This window comes from Parus major, chromosome 1A (genome assembly GCF_001522545.3).
Source record: "Parus major isolate Abel chromosome 1A, Parus_major1.1, whole genome shotgun sequence".
NCBI classification, from domain to species: Eukaryota; Metazoa; Chordata; class Aves; order Passeriformes; family Paridae; genus Parus; species Parus major.
In genome coordinates this window covers 37,274,958-37,294,151 of record NC_031773.1, presented here as the reverse complement: position 1 = coordinate 37,294,151, position 19,194 = coordinate 37,274,958, and the positions used below count along the sequence as shown (strand labels likewise).

Below are 19,194 nucleotides of genomic sequence, written 5' to 3'. Positions count from 1 at the left end.
GTCATAATTTACCAAATCTGCAATATTAAATTTGTGTTCAGAGGAGTATTTTTACACATCACATGTGCATTTTTAACTTTTTGTTCATAGCTAGTTTTAACTACAGAAATAAAAACCACTGATAATTACTGTAGAAACATCTGTTACAAAGAGCTTGTTAATTGACTCAAGGTTTTTTTGTTTGTTTGTTTTAACAGCTGTCATTTGTAGCAACTTGAGAGTATTTGCTGTGCACTTTGAGTATTTCTTTGCTTTCCCAGCTTTTTGTAAAGACCTGGCTTTTCTGAATAGTTCTGCCAAACTTCTAAAAGTGTCCTGTTGAATTAAATGTACAAGTCTATGTGGTTGCTTTACAGCTTATGTTTGCATTTAGTATATAGAAATATTTTAGCAAATATGAGGGTATACAGTGCATCCATTGTATCCTTTTAGTGTCTAGAGTACAAAACAAGCACCTTAAGATTTCTTTGTACAAGGGTATGTGAGCTTCCCTAGACTGAAATTTCAGGTGCAATTTCCCCCTTTCTCATGATTTCTGCATTTTACTGCAAACAGAGGCTTATGTTCACCAGGAAGCATTTTCCCGGGAAAAAAAAAAAAAAAAAGCTGTTAAAAAAAATAAGAAGTGAGGAAGATTAGAGCCCAGAGTTCCTACTTTATTGCATCTAGAAGCAGGCAAAATTTAGACTCAATGTAACTCTCCATCCAAGCCTAAAAGGACAATTGAACCACTTGCCCATAGCTAATGGGGCAGCTGGGATGATTCTGATACCATCATCACCAGGAGCTGTGTCTGATGTTACTGATGTGGTGTTTCAGTTCTCAGATACAGGGAACGTGTATCTTAATGTATTAGATGAAACAATTTGAATCTCTTCAGGTACCTCAGAGACAAATCACCTCATCAGTCATTGCTGTCTTAAAGCTAAAAAATCTTTAAGGCTTGAAGGAATCTTGGGAAATCCCCAGTCCAAGTCTTGCAGACAAAGCAGGATACCTATAGCAAATGGCTCAGGACCTGTAGCCAGTTGGGTTTTTTGGTATCACCATGGATAGAAATATGTCTCCATCATCTTTACCCCACCAGGAATTTGTATCCGTTGGCAACATACCTCCTGAGCATCCTAGTCTCCTGGCTGAACATTTCCAGCACTTTCAGCTTCTCCTCATATGTCAGATGCTCCAGACCTTTAATCATATGTCCAGCTTTGCTGGAGTCTCTCCAGGATATTGTTCTCATACTGAGAAGCCCAGAACTGGACCCAGCATGCCAGATGTGATCTCACCAGGGCTGAGGGGAATTAGAGAATATGCTTAGTTGGAAGGGACCCATGAGTCCAGCTCCTGTCCCTGTCATACCATGTGCCTGAGAGTATTGTCCAAATGCTTCTTGAAGTCTCTCAGGTTTGGTGCTGTGATTGACCATTTCTGTACAGAGCCTGTTCAAGTGCCCAACCACCCTGAGATGTGAAGAACTTTTTACTCCAAAAACATTTTATCCAAACTAAGCCTGTGCTGACACAGCTTCAGGCCATTCCCTTAGGTTCTGTCACTGGGCACCCCAGAGCAGTGCCTGACTGTCCTTGTCCCTTCATGAGGAAATTGTAACTGCATTGAGGTCTCCCCTCAGGCTTCTCTAGGCTGAACAAGCCAAATGACCTCAGCAGCTCCTTGTGTACTCACTCTCTTCTAGTCCCTTCACTGTCTTTATAGCTCTCCTCAGGATGCTGTCCTTCATTCTGCTGGCAGTGCATCCTGAGGATCCATGGGCCTTCTTTTATGATGCAAGGGCACAGTGGTGGCTTATGTTCAACTTGATGTCCACCAGAACACCTGGATTCTTTTCTGCACAGCAGCTTTCCACAGCCTGTACTCGTGCTTGGGATTATTCATCCCCAGACTCAGGTGCAGGACTTTGCTTTTTTCCTTTTTTTTTTGGACTTCGTGGAGTGTCCGTAAGCCTGTTTTCCAGCCTGTGTCCCTTTAGATGGCAACACAGCCACCTGATGTATTGTTAACCTCTCATCCAAGTTGCTTGTAGTGTGCAAACTTGCTGAGGCTGTATTTTGTCTCATCATTCAGGTCATTAATGAAGTCATTAAACAGTACTGGCCCCTGTATAAATCCCTGCAAAGTGGCTGATGTCCACTTAGTGCTTGGACTTAATGCTGTGGTTCATAACCCTTTGGACCCAGCAGTCACTGCATCTCGTGCTCTACTTATCTGGCTTCTATTTCCAGATAATAATGTTGTGTGGGAAGGTGTTGAAAGTGTTGCTAGATAAACATCATCTGCTTTGCCTTCATCCACCAAGTCCTCCCACCATAGAAGGCTGTCAGGTCAGGCATAGTTTCCCCTTCATATATCCATGCTGATTTCACTTTCTTGTCCTTGAGGATTTGTTCCAATTCCTTCCTGCTCAGGGACTGAGCTAAGGACTGTCCTGTATTTCCTTGCATGATCCTTCTTGAAGAAAAGAATGACATTTACTTCATTTTAGTCCTCAGAAGCCTCTCCCTGCTTCCATGACCTTTCAAAGATAACCTATCCCTTAAGTAAACTTTAAAAATAGCATTGGTACTGTTTAAAATTGTTTCTCTGCCCTTTTAGAGGTAAACTTAGGTTCTGTTTCACAGCTGTGAATCACTAATTTTAAGATGCTGTCATCGATGATAAAAATAGTTATCTCTGTTAAAGTAGCAATTTTGCCAAGTTTGTGGGTTTCTTTAAATAATTCCCATAAATTTGTTGAATTTTGTTTTTCTGCTTATCTTAGGAATAAAGTGTAGCACATATGGCAGAAATTGAAAATGTTTCATAAAATATACTTTCAGATCAAGTTTTTTTTTGATCTGAATAGTTTTATCTATTTTCTATAGTAAAATAATATTCTTTATTTCCTAATTTTTAGCTTGTTTATTTACTTACAAAGTCACTAACGTGCTGATCAGTGAAGGCAGTGTAATGTTTTGTGGAATTTTCAAAGTGGATGGAATTTCTCTTGCATTTTGTTTTAAGAACTCATTTGCTTCTTTTCCTGCAGTAAGTGTTGTAAGTAGACAGAATTTCATACTTTGCCTTTTTTTTCTTTTCTTGTAAAGGCAATTATCCATTAACTCCTTAAATATTCTTTCCTGAGTTTTTACCTGTTATTTGCTGGGGGGTGTTTTGCCTATGACTAAGAAAATAATTGGTTCATGTTCTTACAACATCCTAAAAAATATCTGTGGACTTAGTCTGTCAAATCTGAGCCATTGTTTACCAGTTGAAACATGTCTTAATTTTTGTACTTGACAGCTTGAGTTTTTGTTCCTATCCAGAAGGACAGCCTTCTGTGGTGCTGAGGAATTGAAACAGTTTTACTCTGCTGCTCTTGGACAAGTTGATGACCAACTATCAAAGTGCACATGTGTTTCCATACTAATTAGTGGTAGTGGAGGTGTGCTGGTGGCAGGGTGTGAGCTGTTTCACGTGTTGTGCATGCAGAGGGGTGGAATAACTGCATCCAGTTTTACGATGTAATCAGGGACAAACACTTAAGGCTTCTGAGGTGGTGTTCAGAAGAAGTAACATGACAGTAGTCCTGGTATTGTCTATACCTGATAACAAAATGCAAAACTGAGTTGTACAGTGGCATGGGACTGCTCTTGCTGCAGACTTAGTTTTCTGTGGAGTGATAAGGTTATTTGGCATTATAGATACAAGAAAAATATTAATTAGTTTTTCCTTTTTTTTTCCTTTAGGACTCCTCCAGGATGGTTTCAAGCAGGTATAAAAGGTATGAGATCTTTGTACACAACCATTTTTTTTTACATTTCTGCCAGAAATAATGCTGATTAAATGGCTATTTGTAGTAGAAGCCATAATACTGCTACTGTAGATACATAGCCTGATGTCGGGCAAAGGACCTGAGAGATGCACCAAGCTTATCCAAAGCCCTCTATTATTTTACTATTTTAAAATAAATTCAGCTAGTGTTTTACTGGATCTAACTAGGGCAGAATAGTTTCCCAATCAAACGTCAAACTTGAGTACACAGGGCGTAGGAACCAGTTTAGTTTAATTTATGAACCACTGTATTCCGAAGTTTAATAAATGAAGATAATTGTATTGCTCTCCACAGTAGTACTGAAAGATGGTTTTGTCATACTACTGTCTCAGTTGTAGCAGGTATTTCTCATATATAGCATGTCCTGTTTGTTGTTTGTCTTTGAGTCAGGTATTACCCTGGTCATTACTCCAGCTTTTTAATCAGAGAAGTTCTTCAGAAGCTCTTGATGCACCTGACCAGTGTATGAAATTTTTGTCCATGTGGAATTAATACTGACACAACTATCATAACTATTAGGAAATGTTATGGTAACATGGGGGTCTGAAATACTTCAGTTGAAGCAAGGCAATTGTGTAAGAATGTATTTTATTTGGTACATGAATGCATTCTCTTTTAGGTATCCTTTACTTGGGTAAAGTATGTAGGCGGTTAATTCATCTGTGTATATGTGCAAAGAGCATCAACAATTATCTAGTCTTCACTGCTGTATTTTCTACCCCTCAAAACTGTTCACCTGTAGAATCATAGAATGGTTTGGGTTGAAAGAGACCTTGAAGATCACCTAGTCCAGCCCCCCTGCCATGGGCAGGGACATTTTCCAGTGAACTGGATTGCTTAGAGCCCCATCCAACATGGCCTTGAGCACTTAGAGTGAGGGAACACCCATAGCTTCTCTGGGCAACCTGTTCCAGAGTCTCACCTCCCACACTGTAAAAGATAATAGCCTATCCTGTTATTCTTTAGCTTTCCTAGCATGGTGTCTTTTATATTTCTATTCTCAGGTTCCCGTAAACCCAGCTGAGTGATGCTTTTTATTGTTGTAGAGTTTTTTTTTTAAAAAATCACTTTGTCATTGCAGAATGGGTGGGCTTATTGCCACAAGTTTAATAACTATGTAATTTCATGACTCGTTTCTCATTAATCAAGCACATCTTAGTTCAGTCTTTACTTCCTCTTCAGTCCCAGTGCAGAATTTTATTGCTGTTTGTATCTGCCAAATACTTAGTGGTGTGTGTCATACTTTTGTGGCTTTTCATAAACCTTATCTCTGCTTGCATGCTGTATGTACTCACACACTTGCAAAAATTTGGTTGTGCGTGGGGTGGTAATAAATAGAAGTTTGCACAACCACGTTTGTAACTTAGTTGAAAATAATCTAATTCTTCTGATTAGCATTGCAAAAGTAGGAAACACCAAGGCTAGAAAATGCTACATAAGACTTGGTTGTGCAGTGTTCCCTCAGTCAGCTTTAGTTATGTGTGGGATGTAGAGTTTGTCACAGAACTGGCGTCACGTTCAAGGAGGAATCTGACTTGCTGTGAGCTGCCATTCAGTATTTTATGGATGTTGCCATCTTATCTTATTCATTGCATAGTCTTGAAACTTCATGTTGAAGGATTATTTACCACTGCCAGCACAGTGCCCAGTGCTCACAAATACTCAGTGAGTTTTATTCTCCTTGAAGTATACAATGCCCACTGTGATTTGAGTTAATAGTATCTATTAATTTTCTGCTGTATTTGAAAATTTCTACCTCCCTAAACTAATTTTTCCTGTGGGGGTGCTTAAGGTATGACTCCCAGTGGTTTGGCATTCTGATTTGAATGCTAAAGGAGTCAGAACCAGAATTGTTCTGGCTTGTTTGCTTCTTCCAACATCTGCAGTAGGTGAGGATCTTACAGAAAGCAGCCTCCTCTACAGTAATTCTTATTCAGATCACTCAGATCTCACTGAAGTCCCACAGCAGGAGTCCCTTGGAAAGTCAGTTGGTTTAGAGTTGGTTAGAGAGATTATTGGTAGATTTTATAGACATATGATAGCAAAAAGGAAAGTATATTTTCCTGAAATGTTGGATTCTATAATAGATTCTCTTTCCCATTGAATCATTGAATTATTTGCCAGAAATATTCAGATTGCTTTCTTCCATCTTTACTACTTTTGGCTTTTCTCTTTTGCCTTTTCACTCTTCCCCAGTTATTCCTTATCAAACATGACATCTTGTTCATCTCAGCATTTTTCTTCACTTCACTGGTTTTCATTTTCTAGCACAGTTAGGCACCCTTTCCTTTCTCTTTCCCACTTCTCTTACATCCTTATATTTAATCAGCGGGGTCCTAGTCTTCTCTTTATTGTCTGATTTCTTGTGAGGTTTATTTTGTTTTATTGGGTTTTCTTGGTTTTTTGGGTTTTTTTTTTTCTTTTTGTTTCCATTTTCTATCCTTTCTGACTTCTAGTCCTGGATTGCTGATACTATTCTGGACTTCCAGTATCTTTCCTTTCTGTTTAACTGTTTTCATATTTCAATCTTAGTGAGTCTTTTACATCTTCAAGAATTCTGTGATTCTGCCTCTACACTGAGATACCCATCCTCTGTACCTGGCTAGAGAAAGGAGATTTAAAAGCAGAGAAGATCAGTTATGTGTGTTCTTACAGAATCATTGTGTGCTCGGTGTGTTCCAGGACTCAAGGAATTACACAGATTTTACACTGTTGAATTACACTGCCTACTTTCCCTTATATGGATGCAACAATCCTTGACTAAACATTTATATGACATTTCTGGGAAACCTGTTTTACTGAGTGTCCATTGACTGGAAAACATGTTTACAAATGAATTCTGATGGCTGCTGTGTCTTTCTGTGTGCTTAGTGACTTGTACAAACAGCTTGTCTCTTTGTGCTGTAAAGTAAATAAAAGTTTGTGATGAGGATCTTAGTCTATAGTTGTAGTCTGTCTTCTGAATTTATTTCAGAAATTTTCACACCTCCCAGAAGTTTGTGGAGGGGTTGTTTTGTAGTTGAATTATTAAGTGCATAAAATATTTTTGAAAGAAAGTGAGTTTTGTTGTGGTCTGGAGTGGTACTGTGAGATCTGTTAAAAGCAGGACCAGAATCTGCAAGGTCATGCTGACCTGAAGGCCACAGGACATGCAGGGGAGTATTTGGGAGCTGTGGTCAGTCATGTGTCCTAACTGTGAGCTTCATGTGCTTTAAATGTGCAGGTATACTTAAGATGTAAGGCCAGAGGCAGGAAGTGCAAGTAGTTCAGTAAGTTCAAGTTGAAGGCCAGAGGCAGGAAAAGTGGAGGAGCCTAGAGAAGTGCAGCTGTAGAGAAGATGAAACTGCCTTTCTTTGGCTCAACTCTGAAAGCCACAAATTTGGCTTAAGCAGTCTGAAGTAACAGAAGTCCAAGGTGCCCCATTTAGAAATAATTGTCCTTTGCTTCTAGAGAAGCTGTTAGCAACTGACTGGATTGCAATGACATAAATAACTAGGAGTTTCCAAATTAGGTATAAGATTCCGGCATCAAAATAAACCTGCTGTAGTTGAAATATAGTTTTGACAAGGGTGATTTTCAATGGGTGAAATGGCAATTTGGACAGTACTTTAGAAAGACATTGTGAGAATCAAAGAAGCATTGGAAAGAGCAAGAGATATTTCACCTTGCTGTAATAATGCTATTAAACCTGTCCATTTATGAATGACTGATTTAATTGTTAAGAAAATAACTAGGAACTTCATTCCATTCCAAACCAAAGTTTCTGTTTTTCTGTAGGAGTAGTCAAACTGATTTTGCTCAATCAAACTGATTGTGGGAAGGGTTCTTGGGAGGCATCAGGCACAGCACGGCCATCTGAGCAAGGGAGGGGATTGTCCTGCTCTGCTCTGAGCTGGGGCAGCCTCACATCAAGGGCTGGGGACAGTTCTGGGTGCCACAATATAAAACAGACATGAAGCTCTTAGAGAACATCCAGAAGAGAGCAACAAGGATGGTGAAGGGACTGGAGTAGAAGCCCTAGGAGGAATGGCTGAGGTCACTTGGTCTGTTCAGCCTAGAGAAGGGGAGACCGAGGGAAGGCCTTACAGCTTCCTCGTGGGGGAAAGAGGAAGATCAGGTACAGACAGATACCTTGACAGGACTCGGGGGAAGGGCAGAAGTCAGCAGATGTTTAGGCTGGATATCAAGAAGTTTTCCAGCCAGAGGGTGGTTGGGCACTGGCAAAGGTTTCCCAGGGCAGTGGTCACAGCACCAAGCCTATCTTGAGTTCAAGAAGTGTTTGGACAATGCTCTCAGGCACATGTAACTCTTGGGGTTCCAGGGCCAGCAGTTGGACTCAATGATCCTGATGGGTCCTTTCCAGCTCAGCATATTCTGATTCTGTCATTCTTTCTCATTTAACACTCATGAAGTGATGTTGCACCTAGAGATTTAAGTTCCATTCTTTGTGAAAGATCTTTCTGATGTGTCGTGGATAGTACATTTTTGCCATTGCTCTGTACTAGCCATTGGTTTTAACAACCAAAATAATGAACTTTTTATCTGTCACATTCTTTGTGTTAGGTTATGGACTGATGCCTCCTTAAATGTTTTTTTTTTAAATCCCTTTTCCTAGAAGCCTCCATGATAGGTCCTTTGCACTTTCCTGTAATGAAAAGGAATGTGTTTGGTAGGGTCTGCTGCCCAGTGGAATAGATGAGGAAATTCTTGAGTGTGAGTTTTAGGAGAAAAACCCCAGAAAATTAAAGCATTTTCTTTATTAATGAAACCCTTCCTGTCCAGGTATTCTTTCTTCTAATCTGATCTTTGTTTAGGGGCTTCTGCCAATATCACTCACTGGAGCTGAACTAAAATACTTCAGTATGCTGGCAAAAGTATTCATTTTTAAATGATGAAAAGTTGAGACTTTTTCTTGTGTGATCTCTCCTTGAGACATTAACAGCATGAAACTACATCTTTTAGGAAGCTCAATAATCTAGAATTTATAGAGTTAAGTTAAAATATTTCTCTTATGTTGTGTTGCAACATGCGTATCCGGTCCTAGAAATGTTTTTTAAAAAATCTTCTGGATGAGGAATAAACAGTGCTAAATATGGTAATAACATTAAGCTACAAAATTCCTTACAATTGTGTCAGTGTGTCTTGGAAACTTCACACATACTGGAGCAAAAGAATATTTATATCCACGAAAAGACATCCCTTTGCCAGATACTCCTGCTTTTGATTTGCATTGTATCCCTCTAAATCTGCACGTTGTAAGCAGGGGTTTCCTAGAGTTATGAAATGCAAAATTGTTAAATGAACACATTAATCACACACTCGTCTCTGTTTTAAAGGAAATGTAGGGATGCTCATAGTGCTTTTCATTCTTTTCCTAAGTGGTCTAGAGCACCAGTGCATACATACTTCAGCTGTGTGATTTTGCAGAATCACAGGCTGGTTGATGTTGGAAGGGACCTCTGGGAGGAATCTTGTCCAGACCCCTGCTCAAGCAGGGCCACCTAGAGCTGATTGAGGAGCATCTCCAGGTGGCTTCTGAGTATCTCCATAGTTTGTTTTTGTCTTGGCAGTTTGTCTGTATATTTTAAGTCTGAGAAGTATAACTTTGGTGGATTGTAGAGGAAAAGTCTCTTTGCCTGCTCCCAGGGCACTCTGTTCTGTTGTTCTTAGTTATTCATTAGAATCTTCATTGAGGGTAAGTAACATTATTGTTAGGAAGAAAATGACTATGGGGAGGACACTGTTATTTTTGTGACTGAAAGTGCTTGGCTTGTCTTACATATATTTAAATTAGTACTGGTTTTGCACATACCAGGAGTAATGGAGACCCTGCATGCTTTTTTAAAAACTAGCTTATGTGCACTTGCAGTGCTTATCTATTGATTCCATGGCAGTGATTTTAATAAATAGACACATAATCTAATAAAAAAAAAACCATGGAGGAATTAGTTTCTATCAACAGAGTTCTGCAAAACTCCTCTGTATCAAAGTTCTGAAGTAAAATATCTGCAGATGGCATAAAATTACTTTGTTGGGTCGCATCACCTTCTCAGTTCAGTTTACTTTCCATTCCCTTACAGGCCAAATCCATAGTTCCTGAAAAGTTAGTCAATATTCTTCTAATGTTTTGGACATGTACTTGTTTTTTCATCCCTTGTGTTTTCATCTAGTTAAAAAGATGCTTGGTTTAAACTCTGTAGTGGCACTTTAGTTCCTGGAATACAGTTATTTATCGTGGTTTTTAATGTGTATAGTTCGTGAAACTTGAAAAATAGGATAAGTATGTGTTTACAGTGTATTACCCATGTGATGAAAGCTGCATTATCCAAGTATTTGAATCCCTGAGGCAGTGAATTTATTGAGTTTTCAGCCACACAAGAGCTGTGAAATACATTCTCTGCAGTTTATTAGACTGACCTATTGACTGCTTTGGAAAGCACTTCTGTGACTACTCTCATTTCCATTTTGTTAAATGTGTAACTAGGTGTCTGCTTTGCTCTGCCTCTCACAGTACAGCTAATGCACCAGAAGACGATGCTCCAAATAGATATTCCCGAACAGAGAGGACAGCTTACAGCAGATACAGCAGAGATGCAAATTCTTCTGGCAGTTCTCTACCAAGTAACACTTTGGAAAAGAGGATTGAGGAACTTGAAAGGGTAAGTACCAACTAACCTTTCCATGGCATACATCTGAAATAAAGTACTTTTGAAACTCCAGGGGGAGATTTGCAGGTAAATACATAGAAATGATGCAAAATGCTTGAAGTACAGATAGTTAAGTCCACAAAATAAAGAGTCAGACTGGCTGAGAAGAATGTGGACTTTTGAATCACAGATGTTTAGTTTTCATTTAGTGTATAAGTGAGAAATAGTTAAAGTAAAGATAAAACACTTAGTGAGCCAGCAGTGCTCTGTGTGCTTCTTATGTACCTTGTGACACACTAACAGAGCAAATATCTTGGGGGAAGAAGGAGCTCACTGGCTGTTCACAAGGTTACAAGCCAGTTTCTGATCTAGTTGTTGGCTTGGATTTTTTTAGTATACCAAAATATTGTAAAATTTAATTAGTATCCAGTTGCTTTTTAGGGCTGTATACATTTAAAATACATATTAAAAAATTATTTTCACTGTTTCACACTGAATAGAAACAGTTTTGAGAAAATGTAATGTTAAAACTGAGCTTTTCATCTAAGCCAGTATTTTGCTAAATAATGTCATCTGTGTAATCAATTACTGACTTCTCTGTCTTCCTCTGAAGTGGATTTTTGGTAGGTAATTTACCAAATATTCTCGAATGTATGGGTGAAAGTTATTAAGTAAACAGAATTTGTATGGGTCTTTTTTTGGAAAGGGGGAAAATAACATGTATTTTGTAGAAATTATTATTTTTCATTTAAGACTTGAGAAACCTTCATTTGAGTAAAGTACACCATAATCCTCCTTTCTAAATCAGCTTCTTTTGAAACACCTTACTTGCCAGTAACAAAAAATAGATTTAAGCACTTTCTTTGCTAATGAACATTTTCATTCTTTCTCACATCCAGGCCTACAGATTTAAAAGTGAGTCTTCATTTCTTCTTAGTGCTCTTATAAAAACCAACAACAGAAAATCCAACCAAAAGCAATTGAGCTGGTACTTTACAGTTACTTCTGTTTTGGGCCCCTATCCAATTCTGTGTCCATGCTGAAGTTAAATATAAATTAAAACATTATCACTTGAATCAGACAGCAAACAGATTTGCTGTTGGTAAAATATTCTTAGATGTGATTCTTTAGCTCCTTGAAATGTAAAAGGACTTGAAGATGTGGGTTTGACTTGCTGTAGGAAAGGAATTATAGAGAAGTGTGTGTGTGTTCTTTCTTTGTTTTAGACGGTATTAACTTAAAACTGTCTCTTAAAACAAGAATTTACATTTTCAACTTCATTCTGTATTCTGGTTATAGGAACTTGCAAAAGAAAGACAGGAAAATGCAAGATTAATGAAGATGGCGCAGGACAAAGAGGAACTAATTGGAAAGCTGAAAGAAGAAATTGATTTATTAAACAGAGTAAGCAAATACTTTCTTACATGGCTCTATAAAGAGGACATAAGTGTCTGCATTCTCTGTTGTATTCCTCAGGCACCACATCCATTGGCAAGGCCAAAAAAGAATTAATTGAGGGGTTTTTTCTGTACTTGTGTAGCTTTTCAAGAAGTATGTCAGTAAGTTATATTTTCTTTCTAAGGTGACTTGTATTTATCATGATTAACTTCCCTAAGTCTGGTGTTATTGGAGTGCCTCAATTCTTTGTTGTTCTAAGTCTTCACAGAGCAAGGTTATAAAAGCAAAAGCTCTTTATATTTTGACAGATATTCTCATACTCTTTATTGTTGATCCCAAGTAAAGGTAGAATGAGACAGATGGCAGGAAACATGAGGTAGCCTCACCAGGCAAGGTGTGAAGGCAGGAGGAGAGGGGTAGAAGAGTCAGGCATGCTTGGAAATGGAACAGGATGAGAAGTTTTAAAGTTGAGAGAAAAAAGTTGCACCAGTTTTAAGGGCAATCAGGAATCCTTTCATAGAGTGGATTATTGACTTCATCCTGCACTTCCTGGCTGAGGTGTGACATCCCGATGTACGAGAGATATATGCTTCTCTTCCAGTCCAGTGCAGATAAGGCTCTGGTTAACCCATCAGTGAAGGGAGGCAATAATTGCATGAAGAGTGTCAGACCTACATTTTGCAGCTTCATTAGTAGCAAAGGAGGACAGCATTCAGAAGTTTGCAAACTAACCTAGAAAGTTAAAAGATTATTCTGAAACACACATTTTGGTTTTTATATGGAGAAAGTTGGAAGTTAATCTCTAGGATAAATGAGGTATTGTCTGGTTTGGAGATATTTCTATTTCAACTGAGGCATTGCTTTTCATGCAGTTCTTCCATTCTGCAAAGAATCCATCACGTCTAAGCTGATGGTCTTATTACAGTTGGTGCAGGTGTTCATTCCTTCTGCATAATGGATGGCAAAGCTATTTAATACTGTTGGTCACATCTGACTTCCTGAGTCAAAGGCTGGAAAGAGCAAATCAAAAGAACCTAAATGTCTGAAATCTCGGGGTTTAGGACCACAACTTTTTGAGAGGTTTGATGGTCCAGAAGTGACTATTTTTTTGGCTATATTTGAAGTATGATGTCCTAAATGAAATCCATCAAGTGTCTTAACTAGAAACTGTCTTTGAACATCCAGAGTAAAGTCAGGCACTGTCTGTGCATTTCCTGTGTTAAGTACGAGGGCAATTTCTTTCCATTGTATGGAAGAAAACATAAACTGAAGAAAGTAATTTCAAAACTAACTTTGTTTTATATTGACTAAAATTTTACCTTTCCATGAGATCTACAAGGCCATCTTGTTGGTGCTCCCTAGGTAGATACTTTTTAACACAGAAGAGAAGGGATTTTTTTGGTCCAGCAGGTCAGCATTTTTCATACCTTTAACATTATCTGTGTGCTCAATAGAGTGCAAGTTATTTATGCCTGTGTCTCTTGGGTTTTTCTTAATGATGAAATAGCTGCCTTTTGATTTTATGACCAGCATAATTATTTGTCTTCTAAAACTCATGTCTCAAGTGATGCTTCCATTAAAGCAAATGCAGTTTTCTTTCCTGTTTATTAACTCTTGAATTTGTTTGCTCCTGTATTGGTGATCCATGTGGATTTAGAAATAGAAAAGGTTTAAAAAAATTAAGAAAAGCTGCAGAAATATCACATCATTCTCATGATAGAAGGTTATGGAAGTTAATATGGCAGTTGTATTTGCTTCAGGTTTATTATCATAACTGAGAACATGAGAGCCAGCACTTGGACATCCATCTGTTCTTTATGGGATGTCCCTCTGTAGGCCTAGCACCAGGGTTGGATCCTTTTCATGGAAGAACAGTTGTGACCTTCAGCCTTCTATTCAGAGAAAAGGATGTCCTGTGGCCTGAACTTTATTTAGTGAGTAACTCTATGCAGATGTCTTCTTAAAAAATTTTGCTGGTAGGCAGCCTAAATAGGGGTCTCTAAATTTGACCATCTTCACATTCATGGTTTTTCTCCAACTTTTTTGTTCACCAGAGTATACAGTTTTTGGATGTTAAGATGCACAGGTATGGAAAGTATGTCACATTAGACACTCTAGATAAATTCTTAAAAAGCCATTTTATTGCATATCTTTCTGTCTGCTGTGCTCTTTGTAATAAAGGGCAATTGCTTCATAAAAACCTTAAATGTCTGAAAGGAAAGGAATCTCAAAATATTTAAATACTTTGTAGACAAAGTTCAACTGTCATTTAGTTTACACTTGGTCGTCTGTGACCTCGCTAAGATGTCATTGTAGTTAAGTGTGTTTGGAGAGTCTGTCAGTGAGGATTTACAGTCCAATCAGTGTCAATTGTGTAGTTAGCAGTTCTTTTGGTATGTGAACTTCAAGCTTTCCTGCTATTGCATCTTTTTTTGTTAATTAGCATAATTTAGTGTTGTAGTTTTGAATAAGAAACTTTAAATTTTAGAGTGGCAGAATCCCCTCCATCTGTAGATACTTAAACTGCAGCAATTATTTTTCCTGGCTTATATTTAAGAAACTTTTACATGTAGTAATTTTTTGAATATTAATTTTTGCAGCATAAACATTTCACAAACTTTTAATATTTTATTTTTAGTCAATTATACTAGAACTTTAAACAGGAGCTTTTTAGGTAAGCTTTAATTGCGGTATCTGCTGGCTAGATCAGCAAGTTTGAGCATTATAATACAAGTTTTATGTATACCAAACTAAAAAGAAATAATTTTATTGAAAATGTGTTGTCCCTTCCCTCTGATTATTGATCTGAATTGCACAAAAGAGAATGTAAGGTGTATTTGTTTATAGTAGATTGTATTTGTACTATCTACCCATCAAAACTTTCCCTGTTTAGATGTTTAAGTCACTTGTATCTGTTAGGTTGGAGTGGTCGAATGCTTGATTCATACTGTGATGCAGCTTTACTTCCGTGAGCCAGAGAGGAATTTCTGCTAGTGATTTCTTGATTCCACTCTAGAAAACAATAAAGGGATTGCAAAGGTATTGAGGTATGGATTTCAGCTTGGCTGAAACTGAAGAGGCTTTTAAAAATCATTTTACCAGTTTTACAGATGATCTCTATTGTGCACTTCTGGAATGACCTCATTGAGAAAGAGATAAGAAACTGGGCTCTGTATGTCAAACACTGCATAACAACTTAAAGGGCCAAGAGAGAGAAAAATCTCTTTACTGCTTAAGGCAAGAGGACAATTTGGCAGACTTCAATCAAAAAACACATAGGATCTCCAGTGAAAATTCTGGTTCTTTTCCTTGGCCCACCTTTCATTTTTCTCCTTAAAATCTAGTCCTTGACATTACTTTCCTGTTTCTTCATTATTTTCTAGTTGACATTCTGTTTCTTGCATGTGATTTTTGTACAGAAAAAATATTTTTATTGAATTAATGTTTATATTAAGCAGCCATTGTTGCTGGTTTTCACTTTAAGGGCTTGAAAAAACTTGATAGGAGTGAAGAATTGAAATGGGAACTGGGCAAAAATGGTAATTAGACTAAAAGACACAAACGTCTGGGGTGAAAGCAATCTATTTTGGGCACCCATTACTACAGTGTGTGTTCTGTCTGTTCTTCTGGTACAACTTCAGACAGAAGGTATGAGGTCCATTTTTATTTTTTTTCCACAGAAAACAGAAAAAAGTGGACTGACATATCTTTTTCTGAAAATGTTGATACTTAATACACAAAACAGGTCTTCTTGTAATAACCAGTGATCTGTGTATATGAGAGCTCTAGTTGAAGACAAGCAATAGGGGAAGCAGGAACAGTAGCTGACTAATGCACTTTCTGCATATGCCAGAAAAATAATCACCCCCATTCTCTTTTGGTTTCTTTATGCATTAATTCCTGCTGTAGCTTTGATTTGACCATGTTTCTGTTTGGGGTGCTTGGGAATATAATATTAATGTTTTGTAATTACAGTAACACTTGGAAACAGTCTGGTTTAACAGTCCTGAGGGTACCTACTGTGACACTAATTCTTCCCTACCCCAACTTCCTCATTTCAGAGCTAAGATGGTAAATTCCTGCTGCTACTAATCGAGAGCTTGTATTTCCATCCTGAAAAGTGTTTATTTTTCTTTTTTCTTGTGCAGGATCTAGATGATATAGAAGATGAAAATGAACAATTGAAGCAAGAAAATAAAACACTCTTAAAAGTTGTTGGACAGCTGACAAGGTAGAAGATTCAGGCGTCAATAAGGAAAGATTTTAAAAACTACTGATTGAACATTAAGGTCAATATAGTAATATTTCCTGTGTTGCAGTATGTTAGAATAACTGTCTTTGTATTTATTGTTAGGAAACCAGATGAATGTTTATTTTCATAGTGCTTTCTCCTTTGTTCAATGAAATGGCATAAAATTTGGGGTGTATTTTTTAGCTTTCTTTTCACATAGCGTAACTAAGATTTTTGACATGTTTCAAATGTTAAGTTCAAAAATATTTGGATTTTATATCTTCAGATTACAGCTGCATGAATTACAGTAATCTAAAATTCACAGCACCAAGATCACTTTCAGTCCATGTGGGTGTATATTTTTGAAATGAATGGAAGCAATACGTATAAGCTTTGTTTACACAGATTCAAAATATATATTTTGGGAAATGCTTCCTTTTTTGTTCAAACAGCTGTAAAGTGGATGCCTTATTACTGATGTATAACATTTGCAGATTGATGACTTTCTCTAGAACTCTTGTATGTTGACTTTTTTTACTGTGTCTGAAAGATTGACAATAGTAGAGAGTAGCATTTTTTTTTTCCTGTGTTTAACAGTATTCTGTCAGAAGGGGAAGGTTTTACTGAAAACCAACAAAACAAACAAATGCAAAACAACACAAAGCCAAATAAATCACCTCTGCTACCAGCATTAATAAGTTGTTAGAATCACACTGAAGTTGTGCACTGCAGTTTATTTTATGGCTTTTGCTTTAGCAATGAAAAGCAAGTTTGCAATCAGTTAGTTTGCTGTGTTGAGAATTCAAACAAAGCCTGGAGCTTTCATTTTAGCAGACACTTCTTGTCATCTTACAATTTGTAGTGATCATAACCTGTACAAGTTCTTGGATTTTTTTTTTAAGCTGAGTGAGAATTTTTTTATACATGACGAAGTAGGGGGAATACTAGTGATTTGTGCCTTTTTGAAAAATCAAATGGTATACAAACCCCATTTTTATCCTTGATTCTAAGCTAACAAGTTTAAAAAGTGCCTGGTTAGATGTTAAAATATGACTCTGTGTGGATTCTTCTATAACATGATAGCTGACAAAATTTTCCTTATATTTTAACCACAGACCTCAGTTAACATTTAGACTGAAAATTATTTGTACTTTATTTCAACTTAATACAGCACATTTTTCATTCTTGGTCAGATTAAATGTACATGTCCTTTGAGGAAAGATTAGAAATTACAACATTTCAAAGAGTCCAAGCTTTTTCCAGACTGTTTTGAAGTTTGGTGTCAGAGAGTTATATTCATATAGTTTTTGTTACCTTAAAACTTAAAAGCAACTTTAATATAACAATATAACAGTATTGTTATATTAATATATATATGTGAAATAAATATAACAATTACCTTTTCAGATTTTGCCAGTTGTTTTCATAATGTGCATTTAATGACAGTGTTCCTTAAATTTAAAATCCAGCTATTGTTGTTATACTTTGGATTGTTTTGGATATAGGATAGGCTATTTTGCATTTGTGCATTCTGATGAGGAAAAACTTTTCAAAGCTTTAAAGTGTTTTTCAAGACACTTATAGTCCTGGATGCCTCACTGTTTTCCTTCATAGTGGATGAGATCCCATGGAACACCGTTTAAAACCTTTACTCAGGGGGTTAAATGGTATAGGGGGTTTGTATAAGCCCTTTGAACTACAATGTACACCAATGAGTGTTGCTTGTAATATTGTTAAAACAGTAAGAGGTCCCTTAATTTATAAGTTCCATGAAATTAAGCATTTAAAGACATAATAAAGTCACTTGAGATGTATGCCTTTTGAATAAATATGAAACTTTCTCTGGAAGAAGATGTGATTTCCTTCTCTGTGTACTCGGTAGGAAATACACGTACCCGTGTGCTGCTTGGGATGTCAAAGGTATTGGAGCATGGCTAAGGACATACTGCAGTACACACAGGTCTCAATATGAAGTTGCAAACGAGATGTTTCATAAAATGTGTTTCATGTACATTTTAAACCAAAGAAAAATAGCAACAAAGAACATAAAAAAGAGTTACTTATCTTCATATTACCTCTTCTTGGCAGCAGTATTGCCAGAATTATTTTTTTTAACTTGTACATAAAACTGACAGAAGTATTTGGCAGAATTTGTGGATTTCCAATGTAACTGTTCTTGTTCAGGGCTAGGTGTGATTTTTCTACCCTGGAAAAGTTATAGTAGTTGAGTTTTCCTCTGAAAACAGCCTCATAATCATTATGCAGAGTGATTTTTAAAAAATATCCATTTTATGTGTTAAAGAAATTTAAACATCATTAACCTATGAGTAACTGAATATACATTTTAGTTTTGAACATTGACTAGTTGTGGTGATACTTGTTATCAGATTAAAAAAATTATTTTGGGATTCTTCTACTGCAGGTAAAAGATACGTGTTCAATAATAAAGATTGTTTGCCTTTGTTCAAATAAAACAAAATTCTTTTTAATCCAGGCTGAGTACTTACTGTCTTTAAAGGAAAATTGATTCTATCTGTCTAAAATTCTAACTGGATTTTTCCTCTGTAGTGTGAAGTTCCCAATCTGAACTGCTAAAATTAGTTTTGCATTCACATTGGAGTTTTCAAGTGTGTATGCATATGCAGACACACAAGAGAGAAATCTGTATACTTACACTCTACTTATTTTTTGCTTCAGGTATGTAGTGAGTATCCTTCCATCAATTAGACAGAGATGATCCTTTCTTCTACTTCAATGTAGGAGTATAACCCTTCCCAGGAAAAGGAAGAATGTTACAGGGCTGCTTCTACAGAAAGTGAATTGATTTAACTTCTGAAAGCTCTACATGAATACACGTTCTCTTCTCCTGCACAAGCAGAATCATTAAAGGCAATCTCCTTTTCACTCATAGCTGCAGACTACATGTAAAGAGAACAAGTGGATACTCAGTAAATATCAGAGACATAATAAATATATCAGAATTTATCATAAAGTTTGTAATGTTGTTGTTTTAAAAGAATGTAAATATAAATACCACAAGGAACCATGCATTCAACACCATGGTTACTCTATGAATAAGACATCATCCA

The 19,194-nt window shown here is 36.9% G+C and overlaps 1 protein-coding gene across 1 annotated transcript in view; it reads left to right on the top strand.

The window, feature by feature from the left end:
• The window catches only part of PAWR (pro-apoptotic WT1 regulator), a 67,645-nt gene extending 49,051 nt beyond the window's left edge, over window positions 1-18,594 (top strand). Inside the window, exons 4-7 of the mRNA XM_015627399.2 lie at window positions 3,744-3,778; window positions 10,341-10,488; window positions 11,776-11,880; window positions 16,023-18,594. Coding sequence (XP_015482885.1) covers window positions 3,744-3,778; window positions 10,341-10,488; window positions 11,776-11,880; window positions 16,023-16,109 — 375 coding nt within the window. The 3' untranslated portion in view covers window positions 16,110-18,594. The remainder of the gene's footprint in view (window positions 1-3,743; window positions 3,779-10,340; window positions 10,489-11,775; window positions 11,881-16,022) is intronic.
• Window positions 18,595-19,194: the final 600 nt, after the last annotated feature.